We start from the raw sequence: 23,546 nt of genomic DNA, 5'->3' as shown, positions 1-23,546 counted from the left end.
TTTGTAGTTATATCATATACATGATTTTTTTTTAAAAAATAAATTAAATTTATTAAACTTTATTTTGGAGGAGGTTAACACACTTTCAAGGAAGGTGCTTAGTAACCGGCCAAACGAAACCATGTTTTACTTTAATAGTACTAGCCTATAACTCGTGTGATACACAAACTGATTATAAAATTTGCAATTTTATAAGTTTAATATTTTATAAAAATAAATTATAAAAAACAATAAATATATATTATTAATATTAATGAAGTTAAAATATGTTCAGATTATTTTGTGTGTATTACTTTATTGAAGAATTTTAATTTTAAATAGTTAAAATCTTAATAAGTCTTCCTTCGTACAACAACCCTAGACCGCTTTGGGCGGGTGCATAGCCTATAGGAAAGTGGGTATCTTGAATAGGGTGTACTTGGATGATTTTGTATTGTTTTTTTATATTAATTTTTTTGATTTATTAATTATTTTCTTATATTGTAATTTGAGTTACTATATTAATTTTGAAAGTGTTTGGTTCCCAGTAGAAGAGGTAAGAAAAAAATTGAGTGCCATTATAAATTAGTTAATAGTTCATAGAGTCTGTAATTATATTAGATACGTGATTTAATTTTTTAATTAAATTATAATTATTTAAATTTTGTTTTGAAATGTGTTAACATATTTTTTTAGGAAGATGTTAATCAACCGACCAAACGAAACAATATTTCGCTTAAAATAGTATAGTATAGTACATACTCCCTCAGCCTCATTGGGTTGTTTATATTGGGGGACGGGGAATCGACACACATTTTAAACCTCCCGTAAAATATGATTCTCTAAATAATTAAAAATATTTTTTTTCTTTTAAATAAAAATATAATGTTTAAATTTTTATACATAAAAAAAATTTAAAAATATATTATAGAACTAAATTTTATAATAATCTTAAAATGCATGGCAAACGAGGAAAAAATATGTAAAAATCCGGCAGTACAGAGGGAGTATAAAGATAGTATAGATATATACTCGTAGACTACTCAAAAAAACTCAATTCAAATTGGGCCTTCGAAGGTTATATATGATAACTCCTGGTGGCGGGGCCGCTCCTTCGACGCCGTGTCTGGATCCTTCGCCGCTGTGAAGGTGTAGCTGTGGTGGGGTTCCTACAAAACAACACCGGAAGGGGGGTCTGGGTCTCGCGGCGCCTCCGGCGTCAGAGTAAGAACTCACTTTTGGGGAAGATGAAGATAGATATGAATGCAGGGTGGTTGTGTGTGTATATGAGTGTGAGAGAGTGATTAACCCCAAAACCTCACCTTCTTGGGCTATTTATAGCCCAAGGGTAGGGTTTAAGGGCTAGTACCTTTAGATCGTGGCCATTGGTTCTGGGAGCGGAGGACACCTGGTTGGAGTGGATGCTTTACACGTGTCAGCGCGGGACTGGCCGAGGAATGTTCTGAGGATCCTCTGACACGTGCCCCGATTATTCCCACGATTGATGTGTGACAGTTGTCCCCATCATGTGCTTGGGCCAGTGTCCCACGTGCTGGGATTTATCAAGGTTTGGTTTGCGGGACTAGGTCAGTCAGGACTGGTAGTGTGCAGGACTAGTCCTTCCAGGAGCTGCGTGGAGTTAGGGGTCTAGGAGTAGTCCTTCCAGGAGGTATATAGAGTTGGGAGTCTAGGAGTGGTCCTTCCAGGAGCTATATAGAGTTAGGAGTCTAGGAGAAGTCCTTCCAGGAGCTGTATGTACTATCAATATATGTCATTGAAATTATAAAATTGTGAAGTTAACCATAGTTAATCTAAAATTTTACAAAAATCTAAAAATGGGATATATTTATAAATATAATTATAAATGGGATATATTCATAAATCAATTTTTGAATTGGGACATAATAATAAAAAACCCAAAACTCAATTCAAATTGGGCCTGCGATCTTGTGAATAGAAAAAGAGAATTAGGCCCACGACTCTAAAAACAATAGTCTAAAAACAAAAGTAATTTTATTAATAATAATATAAATGTTTGTTGTTGGCGGGATTCGAACCTGTAAGCTTGGTTGGTGTATTTTTTTTAGTATTCGGATCTAACGGTTATGATCATTTGGTTAAGAGATCTGACGGTCGTGATCGAATTGGATAATCAAAAATAGGGTTAACCAAACTACCAATTATAACCCTGTTTGGTTATTATAATTTAGTATAGATAACTGCTACAGGTGCTCTGCTGTTGAGATTAGGCGGCAGCTTCCCGAAACGGAGTGCAGGCTTTTTGGGAATCTATGTTGGTTTATTTATCAATTAGCTTAATAAATAAAAATAATATTTTTGAGAGATAATTAAAATATTTAATAAGGGTATTTAAGGAATTTTAGCGAGTATTGACTAACCAAATTTTTGATATTTCGTATATTATAATATAGTATAGATAACATATTATATAATATATATGTTATATTGTATTGTATATTATATATATAACATATAATATATATGTTTATATATATATATTGATATATATATATATATATATATTGAAATAGTTTGAATTATTAAATATGTATATTAACATTTTACTTAATTTTATATATGCGATACATAATTTACATTCATGTTATCGATATTATATTTTTCTTAAATACTGCGCATTAAATAATTAAAACGAGTGATTATAAACAATTAAATTAGGAATGTTTCACACGTTTATTGTGCTAAATAAAACATGTGAAACCCTTTTATATTTCTATTTTTTAAAAAAAAAATCAATATTCATGTTTTTGATAAAAAGATAATTTTTTTATTAATTTTTTTATTTTTAAGTATCCGAATTAGATACGAACCCGAACCGAAACCCGAAAAATCCGACGGATCGGATCTGGATTTTCATTTTAAATATCCGGACTCGAAACTAAACCGAACCCAAATATAATGGATCGGATCTGGATCTTCAAAAACCCGACCCGACCCGTTGCCATCCCTACTCGGAGTAGTCAAAAACTCAATTCAAATTGGGCCTTGGATCTTGTCAAAAGAAAAAGCAGAATTAGGCCCATGACTCTAAAAACAATAGTCTAGTAGTACTGAGCCCATATTGTAAGGCGGATTAAACAAAGTTTAGGCGGACATAACGAGAGTTTCAGTTCAGCTTTTATATACACACACGTGTTTATCTGTAAATCAGACAGACATGAACTAGACCAAACATGGGTTTCGGTTCAGTTACATATCTCTGCAACTCCTCTTAGGTATGTAAAACTACTTATGTTTTATATTCATGTCCGTGTCTTTATTTTAATGCATATATATATGTTATTAAATTCCCTTCTTTTCCATTTAAATTGATATATTGCCATTAAAATCTCTATGAATTGATGGTATAGATTGTTTTAATTTATTTATAGAGATTAATTTATATATCTACACAAAGATTACACAGATCGAGTAATATATTAATTTGTGTAGGTAATTGTTTCACGCAATTGTGGGTTAAATGTGTATATTTCTGTCTGGAGTTGTTGTTTATGATTTGAACATGTATGGATCTAAGCTTGGTAATTGAGAATATTCGATAATTGTTGTTTACGTGTTCAATGGGTCATGGATCTATGAAGAATTGGTGTTTACGATTTTTATAGGTCATGTGATTATGTTAATTTTGGTGTAATATAAATAGATTCCTAAAAAACCTTGACTAGATGTTTACTGAAACAAGGGGCAAATATGGTAGATGTATTGTTATATTTAAACTATTGAAGATGAAATATGGACCTAGGTAACATATACTATGTTATTAATTTTTTGGCACAAAATGATAAATTCCCCCCTTTTGACCTTAATTGAACTCGGCGAATGTTCTAAATTGGTATATACTAATATTCCTTCACGTGTTTTAACTGTTTTTTTTAAAACTTATGCATGTGTTTAGCATGCTTTTTGTTCACTTAATGATTGCCCTGCACTATAAACACATGAGTATGCACAATAATGGCGCAATGCGCGGTTATTAACTGAATAAAAATGTTTAATACACTAAGTTACATTTGAGTGTCGTATGCTTGATAAAATGCGTAATTAATGGTGTAAAAAGGGCAAACTTTTGTAATGTGATGCTAAATCAAATTTCAATTAGATTGTGGTAAAGAGCTAAGAGCCCAAGACCCCTTGAAGAATAATTTGAACTCTTAAGTCTTGATAATGAAATTTGATTAAATGCGATGATATGGTTTGTTAGGTTTTTAATCTTTTGAACCATTGTTGCATGGATTATTATAATCAATAATATTCCATATACAGAGAGTGAGTATTTGTAAACCTTCTGATACTTCATGCTTAATGTTGTTTGGAACAGGGTAATTATGAATTCCTTGTTGGATAGGATACAGAGAAGGCCTGTGCGAACTCCTTGTTGGAGAAGGAAGCGGATTGTTTTCATACAGATGCTAGAACCACCTCCGCAAGATGATGATGCAGATTTCAGGTCTATACTTGTTTGCATGTGCATATCAGCTATAGCATTTTCTTAGACTTAATTGCTTTTAAACAAAATATCTATTACTAGATTTAACAAAATGTTGTTTTCTATATCTCCATTGTTTTTGGGCTTTCTTTCTAATAAATCTTAGCATGTGGATCTGGTATTGACGTATTGTTTTTACTCAGAAATTATTGAAGTCATCAAGGCTGCCGGTGTAATTAAACAATAACAGAAACCTAGATTTTAATTCTTTTGGAAAGTGTTAGATAAGACAGAAATGATTTGGACTTTAGATATTACCAGTTTAGTAATAGCTCGCCAAATTGATAATCAGGTAATTTATAAATATTGACCACATAATATTATGTATATTACCAGGCTTATTTACGCGAGGGACCTGTACTTCTTCAAACTGATTCACCAAACAAATTACGACAAGTAGAACTTTCCAACTGTAAGAACACCGTAGGAATGCTTATGGCTATTCTCAGGTATTCTTGTGATGCCTGTAGGCTGTTACCTAACTATTAAATTATGCTGTAAGGATACACTTAGAATAGTCTATAATTTCATTAAAAATACGGAACTATACCTCGTTACACAGCTAATAACTTATAAATTATTTTAAATTTACTTGTATGTCGTGTACGAAGTGCAGTTTTTTCTGGACCTGTCTTTACTTGTATTACTGCTTAGTTACATGTTCCTTTTCATGCTATGCTAGGTGGCTGCCACACAAGCAGTAGCTACCTTCGGGACACTGATCTCCAACCAAATTACGCAGTGCAAAACTGAGACCTCCATTGGGAAAGAGGTTACTACAAGGGAGTACTGGTCCAGATACCTAAATGGATTTAAACACTTCAGTTGCACTTGCTTTGTATCTTCTACACCCTTTTACAGATTTCCTACAAGTACAGTTGCGTGCACAGTTACTTGTTCATGGATGCATCTTTAAGGGGTGTTTTGTTCTTCATTTTTAATTCTATAGGACCTCCTAGAATTCGGATCACAGGGATAGATTCGAGGTTAATATTATCTAGATATATGTTAACTGTAAGTTTCTTAGATAGCTTATTTGTAATTGCATCAAATATCAAGCTAGCAGTTTTTGTTATCTGTAATTATATTGGAATGGTCTTGTTCTGTGCTCTCTTCTCCAGTCAACATGATGTTTCACATTTCAAGTTAAATGAAAAAACCAAATGGTTACTTGGCAATATGTTGCTGCATTACTGTCCTTGTCTATTGTAATATAATTACCAGTCTATTTCTTTAATAACATTTAAATTGTTATATACATAATTTTTGTGAGCTTTTTGAGTAATTTATGCATTCGAGAGTAATTAACATAATCTCAAGGGACATGAAAAAAAAAGAGAAACAAACGTGACTTGATATAAAAATTGTATATAGTAATCTTTATTCGTAGTTGACTTCATGCAATCTCCGGATCTAAACGCCTTGACCTTGCACATGTTTTAGAGCAATTCTTCTTAAATTATTCACAGTAACTGATAATTTTTTTAAAAAAATTAAACATTAGAGATCTAAACACTACTGTACTAGATTAAAATCTAAATCAGTCACTGTCAAAAAAAATATAAATCAGTCCATATAAATTTCGTAATTTCAACTTAAATTCGAATCATGTCTTAATTAATTTAAGTTACTAATAACTCCCATCCCACAAAACAATATCAAAAAAAATAAAATAGAATATAGTTTTTAACAAATTTCGAACTCTCGTAAATTCAAAAATTATATCAATCTGACAAAGAAAATACACAGTGTGTCTAAAACTCAAAGCAACTAAAGTGTTGAGTTGACACGAATCATAGTCAGCACTTTGATTTATTTTTGATCTTATCTATTTTTTACATTACACACGCAATTAATATCTGACCATGTTGCTATATTTAAAAGATCATTTAAACAACCCCATCATTTCATTTTTATTGTCTCATCCTATATACAAAACATATACATAAAATTAATACCAGATCTTAGTTGAACTAGTTGAACTGAAATAATGGCTGTTACAACTGTGGGTTTCATCGGACTTGATGAATCAAGCTTAGTTCTCGCTGCAAAGCTCATCAGTTCTGGCTATGCAGTCAAAGCCTACGAGGTTTTATATTTCATATTTATGTTTTTTTTAATGTTTTATATACGAATTTTGGATATGTTGTTAATAAGTTGATAATCTAATGACCCTTTGCTTTGTAATGTTATAAACTGCTCTCATTGTGTGTTTATATGGGTCTTTTTGTGAGAGATGTTTATTGTTTTTTTTCGAAAAATATGTGAGGACTGCTGATGAGGTTTATTGGTTAGATTTTTAGCTGTGAAGTACTCACATTGACTATTAATGGATTGAATAAGTTTGTTTGTTAGAATTAGGAGTTTCTGATTTGGGTTTGTAGTGGATACATCTATTGATGGGAATGATCATTTATACTCGGAGGACAAAATTTTAGAGGGAGCATTGCTTGAATTATGACATGGGAAAAGCAGGACTCTCGTTTAACGACTGTTTGCAGATTGTTTAATGAATTAAAGAGAAATGTGTGTGTGTGTGTGGGGGGGGGGGGGGTACCGCTATGCTCTTGGCAATGAAAACATGTGTATTTAAATGTTTGTGAATTGATTGGCGCTGTCACTAATGTACCTGATGGCAACCAGACCTACACTAGACTTCCGTCATTGTTAAAGACAGAGACATGAACTTTTACCTTGATCACTTGCAGTAGTGCCTTGGTCCATTGTTTATTTCCAGCACCGGGAGGATACATCCCCAAAGACGGTGTTGTAACATTTTATTGATCATTTACCAATTGATCAATATGTAGTTTTGCTGACATTTCTAGTACCTCCACTAGGCACTAATGGCTGTTTCTGTTGCCAGATGAGGTTGTTTTGAGCTTTCCAAACAGACTAGCAAAGCACTCATCCAAAATTAAAACATCCCTACTGTGATCGCAGACTAACTTGACGTGAACACCGATTCATGGATTACATAACCAGGCCTAAAAAATATAGTGGATATGATAGATGGCTCTATTGAGTACATTTGCAATATACACTCTTTATTTGTACTACCTTCATTTATTAAAAGAATTAATTTCTGTTCAGGTAATTATTATGATCTATCTACTTACATTTTAATTCACTGAATTATTTAAAATACTCAACTACACTTTGGCTTTTCCATAAGCTATACTACTAATGAATACATATAAAGCCAATCATCCCTTTTACAGAGATCTAAAAACATGTTTGTTAATTAGGCCTATTTTTTAATGCATTTTTCTTTGTATTACCTGTGGCAAACAAAACATTTTCATATATTAAATATCTGTTATTCCAAGTTCTAATTACAGCTGTTCAAGATGCAGGAACTTTGTCCTTCAGTTGATGAATTTCTGAAGATTGGGGGAGTAAGATGTCCAACAGCTTCAGAGGCTGTGAAAGGTTAAGCTTTATTTAGGGCCCTTTAGGTTTTAATTTTTCAAGCTAAATTATATTCTCTAGGGACTTTTTTAATGAATTAACTTTGTGTTCAGTATGGTGATTTGCTGAGGAATTCAGGATGAATGTTTATAAGTTATAACCATTGCTGCGGAAATAGCTTATATTTTTACAGGAGTGAAAACTACAATTAAATTCTGCCAAGTTATTTAGAAGCTCTATAAGTTGCATCTGCTTATATACTGACCTTGACCAAGGCCATGGAGTATAAATAATCATGTTCAGTTCAGAGCTGCTTCTTTTTTTGAAAATTTAAGAGTTGGTTTACAGTCATGATGGTTGCTTGAATAGATACCTCTAATTAGATATAAATAACTAAATAAGTGACCTAAGGCAGAGTTTCCAGAAAAAGCTACAGGGATAGTAGGTTATTTATAAGATTATAAATGGTTTTAACCTCTTAACCATCTATTCTAGAACCAATTTAACTGGGAAACATTTTATAGGTATATCTTTTGCGAACTGCCCAAAAATTCAGTGTTGGGAAGACATATACTTAAATGTGCATGTCATGTCACTTGGGCCACACTGCCAACTCTCCCAACATCTCAATATCAATTTTTTTGGATAATCCCAATATATTAAGGTTTTAGGAGACGGGGACTATTATTTTTAATATTCATTTGTGTAAAAGTAAAACTCAGCAGGAGTTAATTATAATTATTGATTATTATTTTATATACTTCTCAAGCATTATACTTCGTCGTCTTAAATTTTTCTTGTTTAACATTTCGATGCACCCAAATTTCTGTACTACCTCCATTCAGACATATGACCCATTTTGAAAGAGTCATTTACTTCAAAACAATGCACGGTTCTCCTGGACCTACCTTGAACTTATTTTTGTTCCCTATGAGCTATATACTATCCTATTAGACAATTTATATTATCTACAAATGTAAAAAGTTCTTAGTCTTTCAGAAAACTGAGACTTGCATTTAGGATGTGAGCGAGCAAACAGCAGCATCTGATTTATGCACCTTTTAGTTGTTCTTTTGAAATCTATATTTGTCTGTAGTTATACCTTAAATACTAGACATGGTGGCAGGTGTGGCGGCTTTGGTTTTATTAATAACCTATCCTGATCAGCTAACTAACATACTGTTTTCCCAGGATGGTGCTTTAAAAGGTATTTCTAGAATTTCTTCTTATAGAACTTTCAGTTGGTGACTATCTTACTGATCAACCTTATAATGCGTGTATGAATACACAGGACTAAAGAAAGATGCGCCCATTATCATCTGCTCGACAATATCACCTGTTTATATTCAAAAGCTGGAGAAGAATCTTGCAGGCATGCAAATATTTACTTATATATAGTGGCGTGTCTGTCTTAGTTTTACCACAACTCTTAGCACAGAAAGTTCAGTATCAATCAGAATGGGTGGGCTGTTGGGGAGCTAAATCCTAATTGTTGGATAATTCTGACAGCGATTTCGTTTTTCCAGTTAAAATGTTGCTTAAGTTTTACAGGCTGTAGGTAGAATGTAATATTTTATCTGTTTACCCGTTGCAAGGAATCTTATACATAGAAGTTTTTTCTTTTAGGTCGAAACATGAGCTTATCTTGTATTATTATTCGATCGCTAACTTAGTTTCTCTGCTGTAGAGAGTCTTGGGACAGCTTATATAGTTGATATATATGTTTATAAGGCAGTGTCAGATGTTTTGAATGGAAAGACAATGGTAAGATCTATTGGTCTCTTTTTCATCACTTACTTGGGTATTCAGGAGTTCAACTTTCTTGCTATTTGCTGGTGCGTAACAGCACAATGGATTTCTTTACAGATACTCTCTTCTGGAAGATCAGATGCTATTGCTAAGGCACAACCAATTCTTAGTGGTACCTTTCTTTTAATCATTTTCTTGGACAATTTTTTTATTACTTCTGTTAGGATTTGTGAAATTTTGCTGAAATATTGTGTTTTGCAATCAGCTATGTCTGACAAGCTTCACATCTTCGAGGGTGAACTTGGAGCTGGAAGGTGAAATTCTCAATTCAATATGAGCAGAATTGGATTCTCTTAATCAAAACTTTTGTAGTGACAGGATAATAAAAAGATCTGTTACAAAAGCTTAAGTTACTTTTTGGCTAGTATGTGAAGCATGGTTGCTGGATCTACTAGTTTCATAACATAGCTGTAGAATACTATAATTTTATAAGTTATAACTATCATCTGGTATTAAATGCTATGCACTGTATGTCTTCTTATTATCATCACAGTAAAGTGAAATTGGTAACTGAGCTTCTAGAGGGCATTCATTTTGTTGCCTCTGTGGAGGCCATCTCTCTTGGTGCCCAAGCTGGAATTCATCCGTGGATACTTTACGACATCATTTCTAATGCGGCGGGAAACTCATGGTGACTACCATATTTTGCAACTCAGGTCTTTTACTATTATGATACGTTGAAGCTTAAAAGTAAGAGTTTAAGATTAGATATTTTATGGATGGCATTGTTTCTGCCTCGTAGTTGGGAGAAAGAATATGTGACCATGTCGAGCTTTCTTCCTTAAAATAAGAGTTTAAGATTAGATATTTTTTGGATGGCATTGTTTCTGCCTCGTAGTTGGGAGAAAGAATATGTGACAATGTCGAGCTTTCATCCTTTTGTTTATTTTAGCTTTGACAATGAATGCAAAATTATTCTTTTTACTTGTATTTATCATTATTTTTCTCTACTATTTTGAGCAAAACAATTAAAGGTTCTTCACGTTGGTTTTTTATTGTATCCAATTATTGACTAACAATCCTTTTCTATATGTATGATCTTGCAGGGTTTTTAAGAATCAAGTTCCCCAACTATTGAGAGGAAATCAGACCAAAAACCTCTTTCTTAATACTTTGCTACAGAACTTGGTAAGATCTTTGTAAGTCATTTGTGAACTAAATTATTTTAGCATACCATATAGTTTTATCATTATTTTTCTCTTTTGAAAAACTCAAGCCAAATGGACTCTACGTGCAGGATTGGCTGTGTGTGGAATTTTAAGGAAATAATTTTGTTTGTGCTGATTAATTTCATAGAATTTCAAAGTAAGATTTGATTATTACATTAACATGTTCTTAGAATATTAATAATTTACGCAAGAGATAAAAAAAAGAAGTAAAAGTGATGCATCAACTCAATATCTTAAGCGCTTTTGTATGTGAAATTAGTATGCTTTTGGATGGTTTCTAGAATCATCTATTTTACTATTATTCCTTTGAGATGTAGTTTATGTGTGTGCAAGTTCAGTTGAGGTACAATTGTTTATAAGTCTTAATGAGTTTGATGGATGCTGTTTAAATGAAGGGAATTGTTTTGGATATGGCCAAATCACTTACGTTTCCTCTTCCCCTGTTGGCTGTTGCTTATCAACAACTCCTCGCAGGTATGAATCTAGATACCTTAGCAGTAGCTTATGTTTAAATGATAATATTTAGTTGCCAGTAGTTGAGTGCCGCTACTCACTATTTTTCTGGATGTTTAGCAGGTGCAGGACAGGGTCGGGGAGTTGATGATGATGCTACATTAATCAAGGTTCATAATTTCACATATATATATATACATATATATTTATATCCTTTCACAACTGGATCAATCAGATAATCCGGCATTTTAAATCTAACTTCTTAAAGTTTTTCAGTTACAAACTTTGTAAGTTGTCTCAAGTCTCAACTAATAAATCTCCGTGCATGCATATGCTTTTGCAGGTATGGGAAAAAGTACTAGGTGTGAACATCATAGATGCTGCAAATGCGGAAAAATACAAACCTGAGGAATTGGTAAATCATATTGTTTCGAAGTCACAAACTGTAAGCCGGGTTGGTTTCATTGGTCTTGGAGCAATGGGCTTTGGCATGGCAACCCACCTGCTCAAGTCAAATTTCATTGTTACTGGTTTTGATGTGAGTTCTCAACTGCTATCTTTGTTTGTTTTGGAATTTAACTCATCGAGCGCTTAATATGTTGGCCTGGTGGTATAATAATCAACTAATGCATTTTGTTTTGTCTCCCTATTTTGGTGTCATCAATAAGTTAGTAATGGTAGCTGAAGTCGGTGGACTTCTTCTAATCTTCTAATGTCAACCTTTAAAAGTTGATTATTATGAGTTTTAGGCTTGACGTAGTTTATACTTTCCACAAGGCTTAAGTAAGATCAGCCGAAAACTTTTCTTAAATAATTTTTTTGTAGTAAACTAATATTTTGATCACAATTTTAAAAAAGTATCAGTTAGATTAAAAAACTCAAATACTTGATGCAGTTAAGTAATTAATTCATAAAATCAAATTTGACATTCTGACTAGTAGAGAGAAACAGTATATAAATGTTAAACATGTTGTATATTACATAATTAATCTCTCCATGTTCATTATATATATATATTATATATATATAATAATATTTGCTTTCTTAACATTACGCCCTGTGTCTATGTTAAATACAACATAATGCCTGACTATGGATTGACCGTCATGAAAGTTTACCAAATAATTTTGTATTTTCTTCATTTATGAAAATTGTGTCTATTACCTATAAATGTGTTCTACTTATTTATGTACAAGTATTCATAACTTAAATCTCAAAAAAAATAAATATTTACACAAGTCCTCTAGAGGTCTTGCTCCTAGCAGATAAATTGCTTAGATTCTATTTCAAATTGTACTGCTAAAGGGTCGAGTGCTGATTGCAACATGAAGGTCACACTAAGAGTGTCAGATCCCACAGCCATTTCAATTGCAAAAATAAAGAGTTTGGTGATAGTATCAAAAGGATAGTTGATTATTATTTTTCTAAACTGATGCTTTGGAATTTATTAGTCTTTCCTTGAACCAAAGAATGTATGCAGATATGACTAACGAGCATGATCTTATATTGCTGTACGAGTATACAAAATTGGACTAACTTTGACTTTGGAAGTTGATTCAGATCATCTTCTCATAGTAGATAATATTTTTTGGGACTTCTCGTCATTAGTATTTTGTTAACTAGATGATTAATACTTTTGCATAATATATTATTGTATTGAATACTGAATTAAAACATGGAAATTCATTTTTTTTTAAATAAACCTGACCTTTAGAAATTAAAATGGTTCATGTAATTTGGAACCCTGTGTAGATCGTACAGCAGCATATCTACAGCAGTATGAAAACATACATGAAATTAATCTTTATCTGCACTGTCTTTGACATGTAGGTATATAAGCCAACACTATCGCGGTTTGAAAATCTAGGTGGCTTGATTGGATACTCTCCAGCAGAAGTATCAAAAGGTAAGTTACGGTTGTTATAGGTCTGAATTATTGGACGATCTTATTGAAGTTATGTTTTTCCAAGTATCTATTGTAGCTCAGTAAAATTGGCAGAGGAAAGAGAGTACGTTGAAAACCTATTTAAAAGATTCACTTAAAATATCTGTAGTAGAAGCTTGATAAATTATTACTTGGGAAAATAATTATTTTGTTAAATTATTGTTTTTATTTCTCTGTATTACAAATCTATGAAAAACAAAGAGACTAGGAGAGCCAATTCAATGGTAATAAAATGATTTAATCTATGCAGTGATGCTAGTATGATATAGCTGACAGATACAAGTGAAAAAATATAACTAAGAGAAGTTATATTTTTAATCTTGTAGCCTTCTTTGGGCATCCAGTGTTCACTTCTCTACTGAACCTAAAGAAGTTATTAACTTATCAACTCTAACCTGACTTACCTTTGTTAGTAACTAATCATCAGTTTGCAGATTACGACCAATTTTCTTCCTTTTTTTTCAGAAGCGGATATACTTGTAATCATGGTCACGAATGAAGCTCAAGCGGAAAGTGTTCTATATGGTGATCTTGGTGCTGTGTCAGGTAAAGTTCTGTCACTTAAGTATTATACTATATTACTACTTCTGTGCAGTTAATTTATTTAGTGTATGTGTGCTTTTAGTCCTTCCGACTGGAGCATCGATCATCCTTTCATCCACCGTTTCTCCTGCTTTCATCAGTCAGCTGGAGCGGCGCTTAAAAAGTACGTTCCTCTAGTCACGCTTAGCAAATACTCGTTCCTATTGCATGTAGTAGCTTAAGTTGCTAGTTTAGGACAGCTCTGTGGGTTGGATTTATTCATATTTATACATAGCTCGGATGCTTTTAATCTTAGTTAGATTGGGTATGTTTGTTTTACCGAGTAACTTATAGGTTTACTATTTCACTATTTACGTAATAAATAAAAGTGACCTATAAATTGAATTCTGAAAAGTACGAAATAGGTACTTCTTTCTGTTATTTTGATTTTGCAATTTCACTCCATAAGTAATTAAGTATGAATATTATCCCTTATAAAGGTAACTTCGAGGACTGTTGTAGTTATATCGCTATGTTATATATGTATTATAAGTTATACATTACTAATAAATTTAACAAAAAAACGAAAACTTACAAGACAAAAATTACTTATACTTCGATAAGTATAATTTATTTACTATTTTTAAAGATAAGCGAAACAGGCCCCTAATCTTCCAGAGTTTCTAAAAAAATCATGATTATTCCTTGAATGCTATTGAACAGAAGAAATTTTACTTAACAGTGCACAGTGAACTATACATATTATCTTTTAAATATTCTTCTCCTGATCCCTCCCTTTTGCAGAGAAATTTATGTAATATTCTGTTTAAAATAAAAAAATACTTACATGGAATGTACTTTTGATAGACGAACACAAGAATCTAAAACTGATTGATGCTCCTGTATCTGGTGGTGTTAAGCGGGCCTCAGAAGGCACACTTACGGTGTGGAATTTTGTATCTTCTTTGTTTACGCAGTTCTTAGAATTTTTCCAAAACAATATTTTGACTGCAAAATTTAATTTGAGCTAATTTCCATTTAGATAATGGCATCAGGCACGGATGAAGCTCTGGAGCATGCTGGATCTATTCTTTCAAGTAAAAACACTATTATAAACTAATTTGCATTTATTTTGTTAATTTATGATTTATCTTTGTCTCATTGAATGATCTTTTTCCCCAAACCAGCATTAAGTGAGAAGTTGTATGTTTTGAAGGGAGGTTGTGGTGCTGGAAGGTACTTGTTCATTCCACTTCTCATATTGGTTTATGTTTATATCAATTGGCTTTAGAGTACATACGCAGGGTAGTGGCAATTCTTACATGGCTGTCTATTCAATATCATATTATAGTGACATGATATAGGGAATACGTGGATTAACCAAATTAGTTGTTCTAAATTTGGTGATGTAGTGGTGTAAAGATGGTTAACCAACTACTTGCTGGAGTTCACATAGCATCAGCGGCTGAAGCAATGGCATTTGGTGCTCGACTGGGCCTGAATTCAAAATTTCTGTTTGATGTACTCATGCATTGTGCGGGGACATCTTGGTAAGTTTATACATTCTGCAGGGCACAAATGCACAAATGTGTGATTAATTTTCATGTTTTATATAATTTTATATCATCACTTCTAAGTACTATTTCTTGTCTGCAACCTGGCACACTTTTCCTAGATTTTCAATATATTTAGTCTGCTACCCATATTAGTAGGCCCATTAAAATCAAGTTGAGTAAAAACAAGGACGCACAATGAAAGGAAGCAAGAATTTGAAATGTTTATGTTAATAAAAAGCCTATATAAATTTACATTTTAAACTCTGTTTCTTTCGGAGATGAGTACCTTAGCTTCTGTTCTTGCAATTCTGATGTATGTACTAGCCAAAGTACTTCTTTTTGAAGTGCAATATATGTTATATAGCTTCACAACATAATGGCAAATAATCAATTTACAAGGGTGAAAAGTTTTGTTGAAGAATAGTCTGGTGACAGGTTGGATGAGAGCAAAATTCTGTTTGATTGTAAATGGCAAGTTCCTTAACACCATATTCTTTCCTATGATTGTCATAGTTTAAACTTAAAATAATGCGGGTTATTAAATTCTACCAAAATAACTTAGCGCCACCTAGAGCTGATCATGATGTGCCAAAGCTACTGGAAAGTATGGCCTTTACCCAGAGTCTAGAAATTGACTTAGGCAATCTGGTGTAAACTAAAAAAAGTGTGCAACTCAGTGCGTAAAGACTGCGGTAGCAGTTACTGTGGCTGCAACTTGTTGAAATATGCTGTTAAATTTGATTTGTCAAATGGTAGCAGAATAACCAAAATTTAGACCAAGAATTTTTATTTAAATTCGTAATTATGATTTGAAGTTGTCAATAGTAATTTTGCTTCTTTACTTCCAAGCTATGAACTCTCTCTCTGCACACACACACCTACTTATCTATCTCTCTGTATGCATGTTATTTTATATATCTAGTTTGTAGGTAAAAGTGATCCTTTACCCTATTTGTTGTAGGATGTTTGAGAATCGTGTTCCCCACATGGTTAACAATGATTATACGCCGTTATCTGCACTTGATATCTTTGTGAAGGATTTGGTCAGTCTTATTATAAACTCTAGATTGGGTTAGATGATGCATCATCTTTGCTTAACCTCCTTTTTCTGATCCTTGACCATCTAAGTTGATGTTACACAGGGGATTGTTACCCGTGAATGTTCATCTCGCAGAGTTCCACTTCATATAGCAACTGTAGCACACCAATTATTTTTGTCAGGTGAGGTTGTATATGGAAGAACATATTATTTGTCTAGATACTACATCTTATGTAATCACTGTCATTCCTGGAAGATTTCAAGCTCCTATGTAAGGTTCTCATTTTCTTTGAATATAGTAAAGCTTAGTGCAAAATGTCCGAGATCATGTGGCAGATCCCTATATGTACATGTAGTCATCTATCTAATTAGCAGCTGTAAGAGAAATTTAGGAAAGTTTGTGCCATTTGATTGTCCCAATATAGTTGTAAGATGAATTTAGAATAGTCTGTCTTATAAGAAATTATGTATACAAACGGCCTTTGATTTTGAAATATGGTAGGTATACCGTGCTACTACTTATGTTATAGTTTTGTTATAAAATTCGACAATTCTTTGTTATTATCCTGTGGAGGAACACTGCATTTGCTTATATTTTTTTAAGCATAGTCACAATATTGAAATAAGGTGAAATGCAACTCAGTGAGGGAAGGGATTATATTCCTATAGGAATGAACAAAAAAGAGGATTAAATCTAGTCCTATGGGTATATAGGCCTTAGTCCTTGAATTTAAAGTACACGAGATAATGATATGGGGATATTAACGTTTTCACTTTTAAAAGCGTATTTTTTTGGTTGTTTTTTTGCTGTACTATGTATGTCCCGATGAGATTATCAATATTGGAGAGTAACATTGCTTATAACCAACTAGTAACAATTTCTCCTTTCAATTGACTAGGTTCTGCTGCAGGGTGGGGTCGGTTAGATGATGCAGCTGTTGTAAAGGTATGATCATGTTTACAATTGCTAAGCAGAATAGGTCCCACGATGAATAGTAGCTTGTCATTCATATATTTTAGGATTTTTTGCAACTTGCTCCATACCAGGTTTAGGATGATGGGTTCAAACATTGTTACATCCATTGTTTCAATTTAAGAACGAGAGTGTTTTGATCTTTAATCTTCTGTAATTCTTTGAAGCTACCAAATCTAACAAGCCTTTAACATGTATTTATGACTCGTGTAATGTGAACTCAATCTGTTAAAAATATCTTGTCTGAAATGAACAATTAATCAAATGGATTTGAGAATCTCTTTGTAGGTTTACGAGGCACTCACAGGTGTCAAAGTTGAAGGGAAACTGGCAGCTCTTGAAAAAGAATCACACCTAAAATCTCTTCCTTCTGAGTGGCCCCATAATCTAACTGATGACATATGTAAGCTAGAGAAGCTCAATTCAAAAACTTTGGTGGTTCTGGATGATGATCCAACCGGAACCCAGACTGTTCACGATATTGATGTCTTAACAGAGTGGTGAGTATTTCCCAAATTACTTGTTAGTAATAGTTAATTCAACTCCTAAAAAGAGTTTCTTCAATGTGTAATATTTAATTGTGGGCATATAAACTGGTCAATATTAAATTGTTTCTATAAAATCTTACAGTTGTTTGCTTTATTAATGGTAGTATTCTCAGTTCTGATGCACTATTTTAAACCTTTTTCTAGAACATAAGCTATAACAATATTTTTGAAACTTATATTGCCGCTATCTGGCTTTCAAAAGACAAGAATGGTCATCTTTTCGGTATGGGGGGAGTAGAAATTTTTGTTCTACCTGTTGGTAAAAAAATATACCAAATTACAATTGAAATTACAAACTGACCACATTACTCTGTCACTGTTACTTGGTTTTTTTAAATCCTTTTTGTCTAGTATTAGATCACCCCAATGCCGATCATCTTCAATATAAAAACTGATGTCAATAATACAAAGAACTGCTCAAAAAAGTTGGTACTATATCTTAATTCTATTTTCGAAACATGTATCTTTTCAGGAACATCGAATCTCTTGTTAAGCAGTTTAAAGCAAAGCCAAGTTGTTTTTTCATTCTAACCAACTCCCGTGCACTAAGTTCTGAGAAGGTATTCAGCTTTCCTATATAATACAGTTTTTTCTTTTATTAATCCAAAAGTTGGTCAAGATACTATCAGGCTTTGCTCTAAAAATATATGTACAACTTTCTAGATAAATTTATATCATAGTGTTCTCAAACATTTTTTTGGTGTAGTTTCATTTAATCTTTAGTATAAAATGTATTATTAATGTCTGGGGTTACTATCATACACATGCAGGCTACTGCCCTTATTACAAGTATTTGCAGAAATCTTCAATCTGCAGCTAAGTTAGTTGAGCACACTGAGTATACAGTGGTATTAAGAGGTGATTCAACGTTAAGAGGTCATTTCCCAGAGGCAAGGACACTTAAATATAATCTATGATTATTGTAGTAATGCTGTTCTTCTGAGTATGCGAACATTTTTTCTGATATACGTAGGAGGCAGATGCAGCTGTGTCAGTACTTGGTGAGATGGATGCCTGGATCATTTGTCCTTTTTTTCTTCAGGGAGGCCGTTTCACCATTAATGATATACATTATGTTGCAGAAGATAAGAGGTATTGTTATATCGTCTCTTACAATGTCACATTTTTTAAATTTCCACACTCACTATTATTCTTTTGTTCCTGAGTTTGTAGGCTTGTTCCTGCGGGGGACACAGAATTCGCAAAAGATGCTGCTTTCGGATATAAAAGTTCAAATCTCCGTGAGGTCTGCAACTTTTCCACTTTACTTGAAGTGCATTGTAGAATTACATCACTCATAGATAACCCAAAATTCTCGCTATATGTATTTTCTTTCATAATAGTGGGTGGAGGAGAAAACTGGTGGCCGCATACTAGCTAGCAGTGTTGCATCTATCTCTATCCAACTTCTAAGAAAAGGTGGACCGGATGCTGTTTTTGAGCATCTTTGCAGTTTGCCAAAGGTAAGAGAACGTTTAGCATGAATTATATGTAATACTTGATATCTGGCTTTGATTTCTGGTATAACTAATTGGTCTATGTCAGTTGTTCCTCTTATTGCATATGAAGTTAATTCTACTTCTGTACCTCCTCGGCTAACCGAAACCTAAAGTCATCTCACATATTTTAAAAAAAGAACAAGCAGAGAACCTGTTTTCATTGTCAGTTTCAACTGTATAGTGTAGACAAGTTAGAAATTACATAATACCGAGAAAGAGTTTCAGATGTGACAACCTACTGTTTGAACCAAAGTTTATAATATGAAACTTGCTTCTTGGTTCGCATTTTGATAACTAATTAGCTCTTCTGAAAGTCAACCTGATGCAGTACAATTGCACATATGTTCAAAATGTTAGGTCTCATAATCCCCTAGACATGTGACGATGGCTCTTTAAGACTGATCTATAAAAAATTCGGAGGTCTGCAGTTTGTTAAACATTTTTATCTACAAAAGAGGAAGATAAACAGACAGTCTTTTAAATTATCCTTTAAATACCCCTCTTGTTGTTTAAAGTATCTTATTCCAGACATTTTTAGTCTTTTTCGCTTCTAATGCGGTATGATCAAGAAATCGATCCTCTTCAATCACTTGCCCTCTTCCAGTACCCTCCCTTCTAATTAAGAAAAAGAAAAAAAAATACGATTTATGGCTGAAAGGCGAATTTTTTTTGAAGTATTTCTTGCATTAACCTTTCTACATTATCCAATTATATGTTCAATAAATAAGGACTAATTACATCAGATGAATTGGAGTCTCTTTACGTTCTATTCTTTTGTTAAACAGGGTTCGGTATGCGTAGTAAATGCGGCTAGTGAAAGAGATGTGGCTGTGTTTGCAGCAGGAATGATCCAGGTAACCCGCACCGTTGTATATCTTTATGTCCTCCTAAAGGAATACTATAGACAAGCTTTCTATCTTTGACCCAAATTTCATTGCCAGGCAGAGCAGAAGGGAAAACGGTTCTTATGCCGAACTGCAGCCACCTTCGTATCTGCTCGTATTGGAATTGTCCCAAAGGCTCCGATTTCTCCGATCGATCTTGGAATAGATAAAGAAAGTAGCGGCGGTCTTATAATTGTGGGTTCATATGTACCAAAGACAACAAAGCAGGTTGAAAGAATTCAAGATTCTTGATGCATTCCCCCTTTTTAACTATAAGTTTTAAATCTAACTCATCAATCATATCTTTAATGAACAGGTTGAAGAACTTAAGATACACTGTGGCAATATAATTAGTATAATTGAGGTGATTCTTTACTAGTATACTGATAAAACTCAAGCTATATGATTATCGGCTAAAGATCTGATTTATTTGTGACATAGATATCAGTTGATAAACTTGCCATGAAATCAATAGAAGAAAGGAAGGAGGAAATCGATAGAGCAGCTGAATTAGCAGACATTTTTCTTGGGGCTTGTAAGGATACTCTAATAATGACCAGTCGAGAGCTAATAACAGGAAAAAGTGAGTTCATTGTTACACACTTTCCATATTACGAGGTAGTCTAACAACACCAAATATTTTTGAACAAGTGTTAATTTTTTTTTAAAATTGGAAACAGATCCTTCAGAGAGTTTGGATATAAATTTTAAGGTGAGTTCTGCACTTGTGGAGATAGTTAGGAAGATAAGTACAAAGCCACGCTACATTCTTGCAAAGGTACATCTCTTTTTTGTAACAACCTATTAGTTCTGTTACTAGTACTACTTAGTCAACATATACTATTTGTCTTCCAGTGTGAGGAATATTTTAAGTCTTGGAGCTTAAGTTAAGAGCTATCTTTCAGAAGTTTCCTTTATTAAGCCTGTTAGGTCACACTTTCACTGTAGAGGGGGTGAATACAGTGTTTATTACAATCAAATCAAACTTCAAGAACTTATGTAACAGAAAACAAACTTTATTTAAACAATAAACTCTGTTACAATCTGGAACTGTTATCTCTCAGTGATGAACAAAATATCACGAGAGCTGCTAGGGTTATAATAAATAATATTCTCGATAATGATAACACTTATAGTGTAAACCCTATGTCTGTGTTTATATACTACACAGTTACAAGATAATCGCTAATTGATATGGAATATAATTCTGCTTCCTAAAATATATCAATCAGATATCTTCTATTCCAAGTATTCCATTCTTCACGGAATTCCTTCTTCATGCATATCTCTTCTTATGTTTATCTTGATCTTCTTAACTTTAATCAGCTACTGTCCTTATCTTATCGTCCTTCAGCACTTAAGTTCTGATATCTATCTCCTGATAACATAAGTACTGATATCCCTTAAGTTCTGACTTCCAGTATAAGTACTGATCAGTTAAGTACTGATTTGTTCTGTTCAAATAAGATCTGAAATCTAAACATAAAACATATTAGCCATGACATTATCAAATATATCTAACAATCTCCCCCAACTTGTAAATTAACAAAATATACAAGTTTAACAGATATTTGATGATGTCAAAAACATTAAGTACAAATGCATGAGAAATAGACAAGATAACTACAACTTACAGTCCTTAAAGTTTTTACCAATTCAACTTCTGATAACAACTTCAATCTGTATAAATATCAGAATTTAAGCAGTTGTAGATCTTCGACTTGGCTTCATCATTTTCTGATCTCTCTGATGTCAGGAGTTGTTCTGAGATAATTCTTCAACAAACATTTCTCAGCATATCTGAGTTCATCAATCATTCTCCGTTTGACATCTTTAAGCTCTGCAGTATCTTCACCAGTTTGAAATATTGCAGCTCTGAGATCATTAATCTTTGCTTTTCTCAACTCCCGATCTAGTCTTATGACATAAGCTTTGTTAGACTCTAGATTGAATTCAAGCCCCTTAATACCAAGATATGTTCTGATCTGTGCAGTATTAGGCTTCATATCAACAATATCACCATTGTGATTTCTGTACTTTGGAGCATATCTGCTGTCAGACTTAACAGAATAAAGTCTTTTCTGTCTCTGAATCTGTTCCTTTAAGTAGTTTGCAGCAGTCTCTGTTATTCTGTCATCCACTTGAAGTAAGAATAATACATGCTCCAATTCTTCAAAATACTTCAATGGAATGGCATTTTGTCTTATATGATAAACCCCACCATCTGTCATGAAATACAACATGATGTATTCTTTCAAGAAGGTATGGTAAACCATCTGTACAGATTCTAGTTGATTCAATCTCTCAGGAGTTGCTCCAATACCTGGTTCACTCAAGAAAGTTGGATCATCGGTAGTGTTGTGTACTCTTCTTTCATCAGCACTTCCCAATCCAGTTTTATCTCTAGCTTCCTTTCCAGTAACTACTCTTGCTTCAAAACCACTTGAAGTAGTCTTCAAAGATTGAGACTGTTTTGCTTTAGTGAATCCTGGTAGGAGTGTTTTAGATTTATTTTCTGATATCAAGTTAACTTGAGCACTGTCAGAGGTTACTTGCTTCTTCTGAATATCAGAACTTACAATTTCTTGACTCTGAACAACTTGAGCCATGTCAGAGGTTGTTTTAAGAACTTTTCTTGAAGTCAGAGCAAGATTATCTTTTCCATCAGTAATTTCTTCTTCATCAGGAGGTACATAAGGCTTGATAGGTTCGCCAACCTTTTCTTTACCCTTGGATTTTGGATCTATCTGTGGTTGTGATCTAGCCAAAGTTTCTTCAGTATGTATCCTTTCTTTGATCACAATGCCTTTAGGTTTTGGAAGTAACTTTTTACCAGAAGCTTCAGATTTAGATGTGACTTTCTCTGATTTAAGTCTGGCTTCTTCTTCCTTTAAACTTTCCAAGTCCATCCCTGGATTTTCTTGAAGAAATAACTGTCTTGACATTTCCTCATCAAGATCTAGAAGTTCATCAGAACTTATCCTTTTACCAGCAGCAGAACTTATTCTTTTCCCAGTATCAGAACTTGTTCTGTGACTAGCTTGTCTTGATGTAAACCTTCTACCTTGACTATGACCACCACCCATTCCAGAGTTTCCTTGGTCATCTTTTCCATCATCCTTTCCTTGCAGTGACTTGTTGGTTTTGCATTTGGACTTAATTACCTTCTCCCCCTTTTTGGCATCAGCAGGTAATAAAAGAGAGATAAGTAGTTCCACTGAGGTCTGGATTTCA

At 33.2% G+C, this 23,546-nt stretch overlaps 1 protein-coding gene and 1 long non-coding RNA gene across 7 annotated transcripts in view; both read left to right on the top strand.

Annotated features, from left to right (window-relative positions):
• The first annotated feature begins 3,077 nt into the window (after positions 1-3,077).
• On the top strand, positions 3,078-5,684 carry LOC141693249 (uncharacterized). Its single transcript, XR_012563051.1, has 3 exons — positions 3,078-3,233; positions 4,337-4,465; positions 5,187-5,684. It is a non-coding gene; the product is annotated as an uncharacterized LOC141693249 (long non-coding RNA).
• Positions 5,685-6,378: 694 nt separating this feature from the next.
• Positions 6,379-23,546, top strand: part of LOC141693454 (uncharacterized) — a 40,228-nt gene continuing 23,060 nt past the window's right edge. The window contains exons 1-33 of one of the 6 annotated variants that reach the window (XM_074498552.1): positions 6,379-6,593; positions 7,855-7,936; positions 9,042-9,122; positions 9,207-9,287; positions 9,603-9,679; positions 9,782-9,836; positions 9,930-9,978; positions 10,218-10,355; positions 10,771-10,852; positions 11,289-11,367; positions 11,467-11,516; positions 11,690-11,884; positions 13,177-13,252; positions 13,757-13,837; positions 13,917-13,997; positions 14,681-14,757; positions 14,856-14,910; positions 15,001-15,049; positions 15,226-15,363; positions 16,331-16,412; positions 16,512-16,590; positions 17,308-17,354; positions 17,670-17,881; positions 18,402-18,489; positions 18,700-18,819; positions 18,903-19,021; positions 19,103-19,175; positions 19,273-19,392; positions 20,214-20,282; positions 20,370-20,540; positions 20,629-20,676; positions 20,754-20,895; positions 20,993-21,090. In XM_074498552.1, the coding sequence (XP_074354653.1) occupies positions 6,495-6,593; positions 7,855-7,936; positions 9,042-9,122; positions 9,207-9,287; positions 9,603-9,679; positions 9,782-9,836; positions 9,930-9,978; positions 10,218-10,355; positions 10,771-10,852; positions 11,289-11,367; positions 11,467-11,516; positions 11,690-11,884; positions 13,177-13,252; positions 13,757-13,837; positions 13,917-13,997; positions 14,681-14,757; positions 14,856-14,910; positions 15,001-15,049; positions 15,226-15,363; positions 16,331-16,412; positions 16,512-16,590; positions 17,308-17,354; positions 17,670-17,881; positions 18,402-18,489; positions 18,700-18,819; positions 18,903-19,021; positions 19,103-19,175; positions 19,273-19,392; positions 20,214-20,282; positions 20,370-20,540; positions 20,629-20,676; positions 20,754-20,895; positions 20,993-21,090 (3,093 nt within the window). In that variant the 5' untranslated portion in view covers positions 6,379-6,494. Of the gene's footprint in view, positions 6,594-7,854; positions 7,937-9,041; positions 9,123-9,206; positions 9,288-9,602; positions 9,680-9,781; positions 9,837-9,929; positions 9,979-10,217; positions 10,381-10,770; positions 10,853-10,987; positions 11,030-11,288; positions 11,368-11,466; positions 11,517-11,689; positions 11,885-13,176; positions 13,253-13,756; positions 13,838-13,916; positions 13,998-14,680; positions 14,758-14,855; positions 14,911-15,000; positions 15,050-15,225; positions 15,364-16,330; positions 16,413-16,511; positions 16,591-17,307; positions 17,355-17,669; positions 17,882-18,401; positions 18,490-18,699; positions 18,820-18,902; positions 19,022-19,102; positions 19,176-19,272; positions 19,393-20,213; positions 20,283-20,369; positions 20,541-20,628; positions 20,677-20,753; positions 20,896-20,992; positions 21,091-23,546 lie in introns of those variants that run through there. The other 5 variants (XM_074498554.1, XM_074498553.1, XM_074498555.1 and 2 more) reach the window with 5 other exon arrangements.

Source organism: Apium graveolens, chromosome 10 (genome assembly GCF_009905375.1).
Source record: "Apium graveolens cultivar Ventura chromosome 10, ASM990537v1, whole genome shotgun sequence".
Classification (NCBI taxonomy): domain Eukaryota; kingdom Viridiplantae; phylum Streptophyta; class Magnoliopsida; order Apiales; family Apiaceae; genus Apium; species Apium graveolens.
The sequence above is the reverse complement of the archived record's forward strand: the minus strand, read 5'-3'. Positions and strand labels throughout refer to the sequence as shown.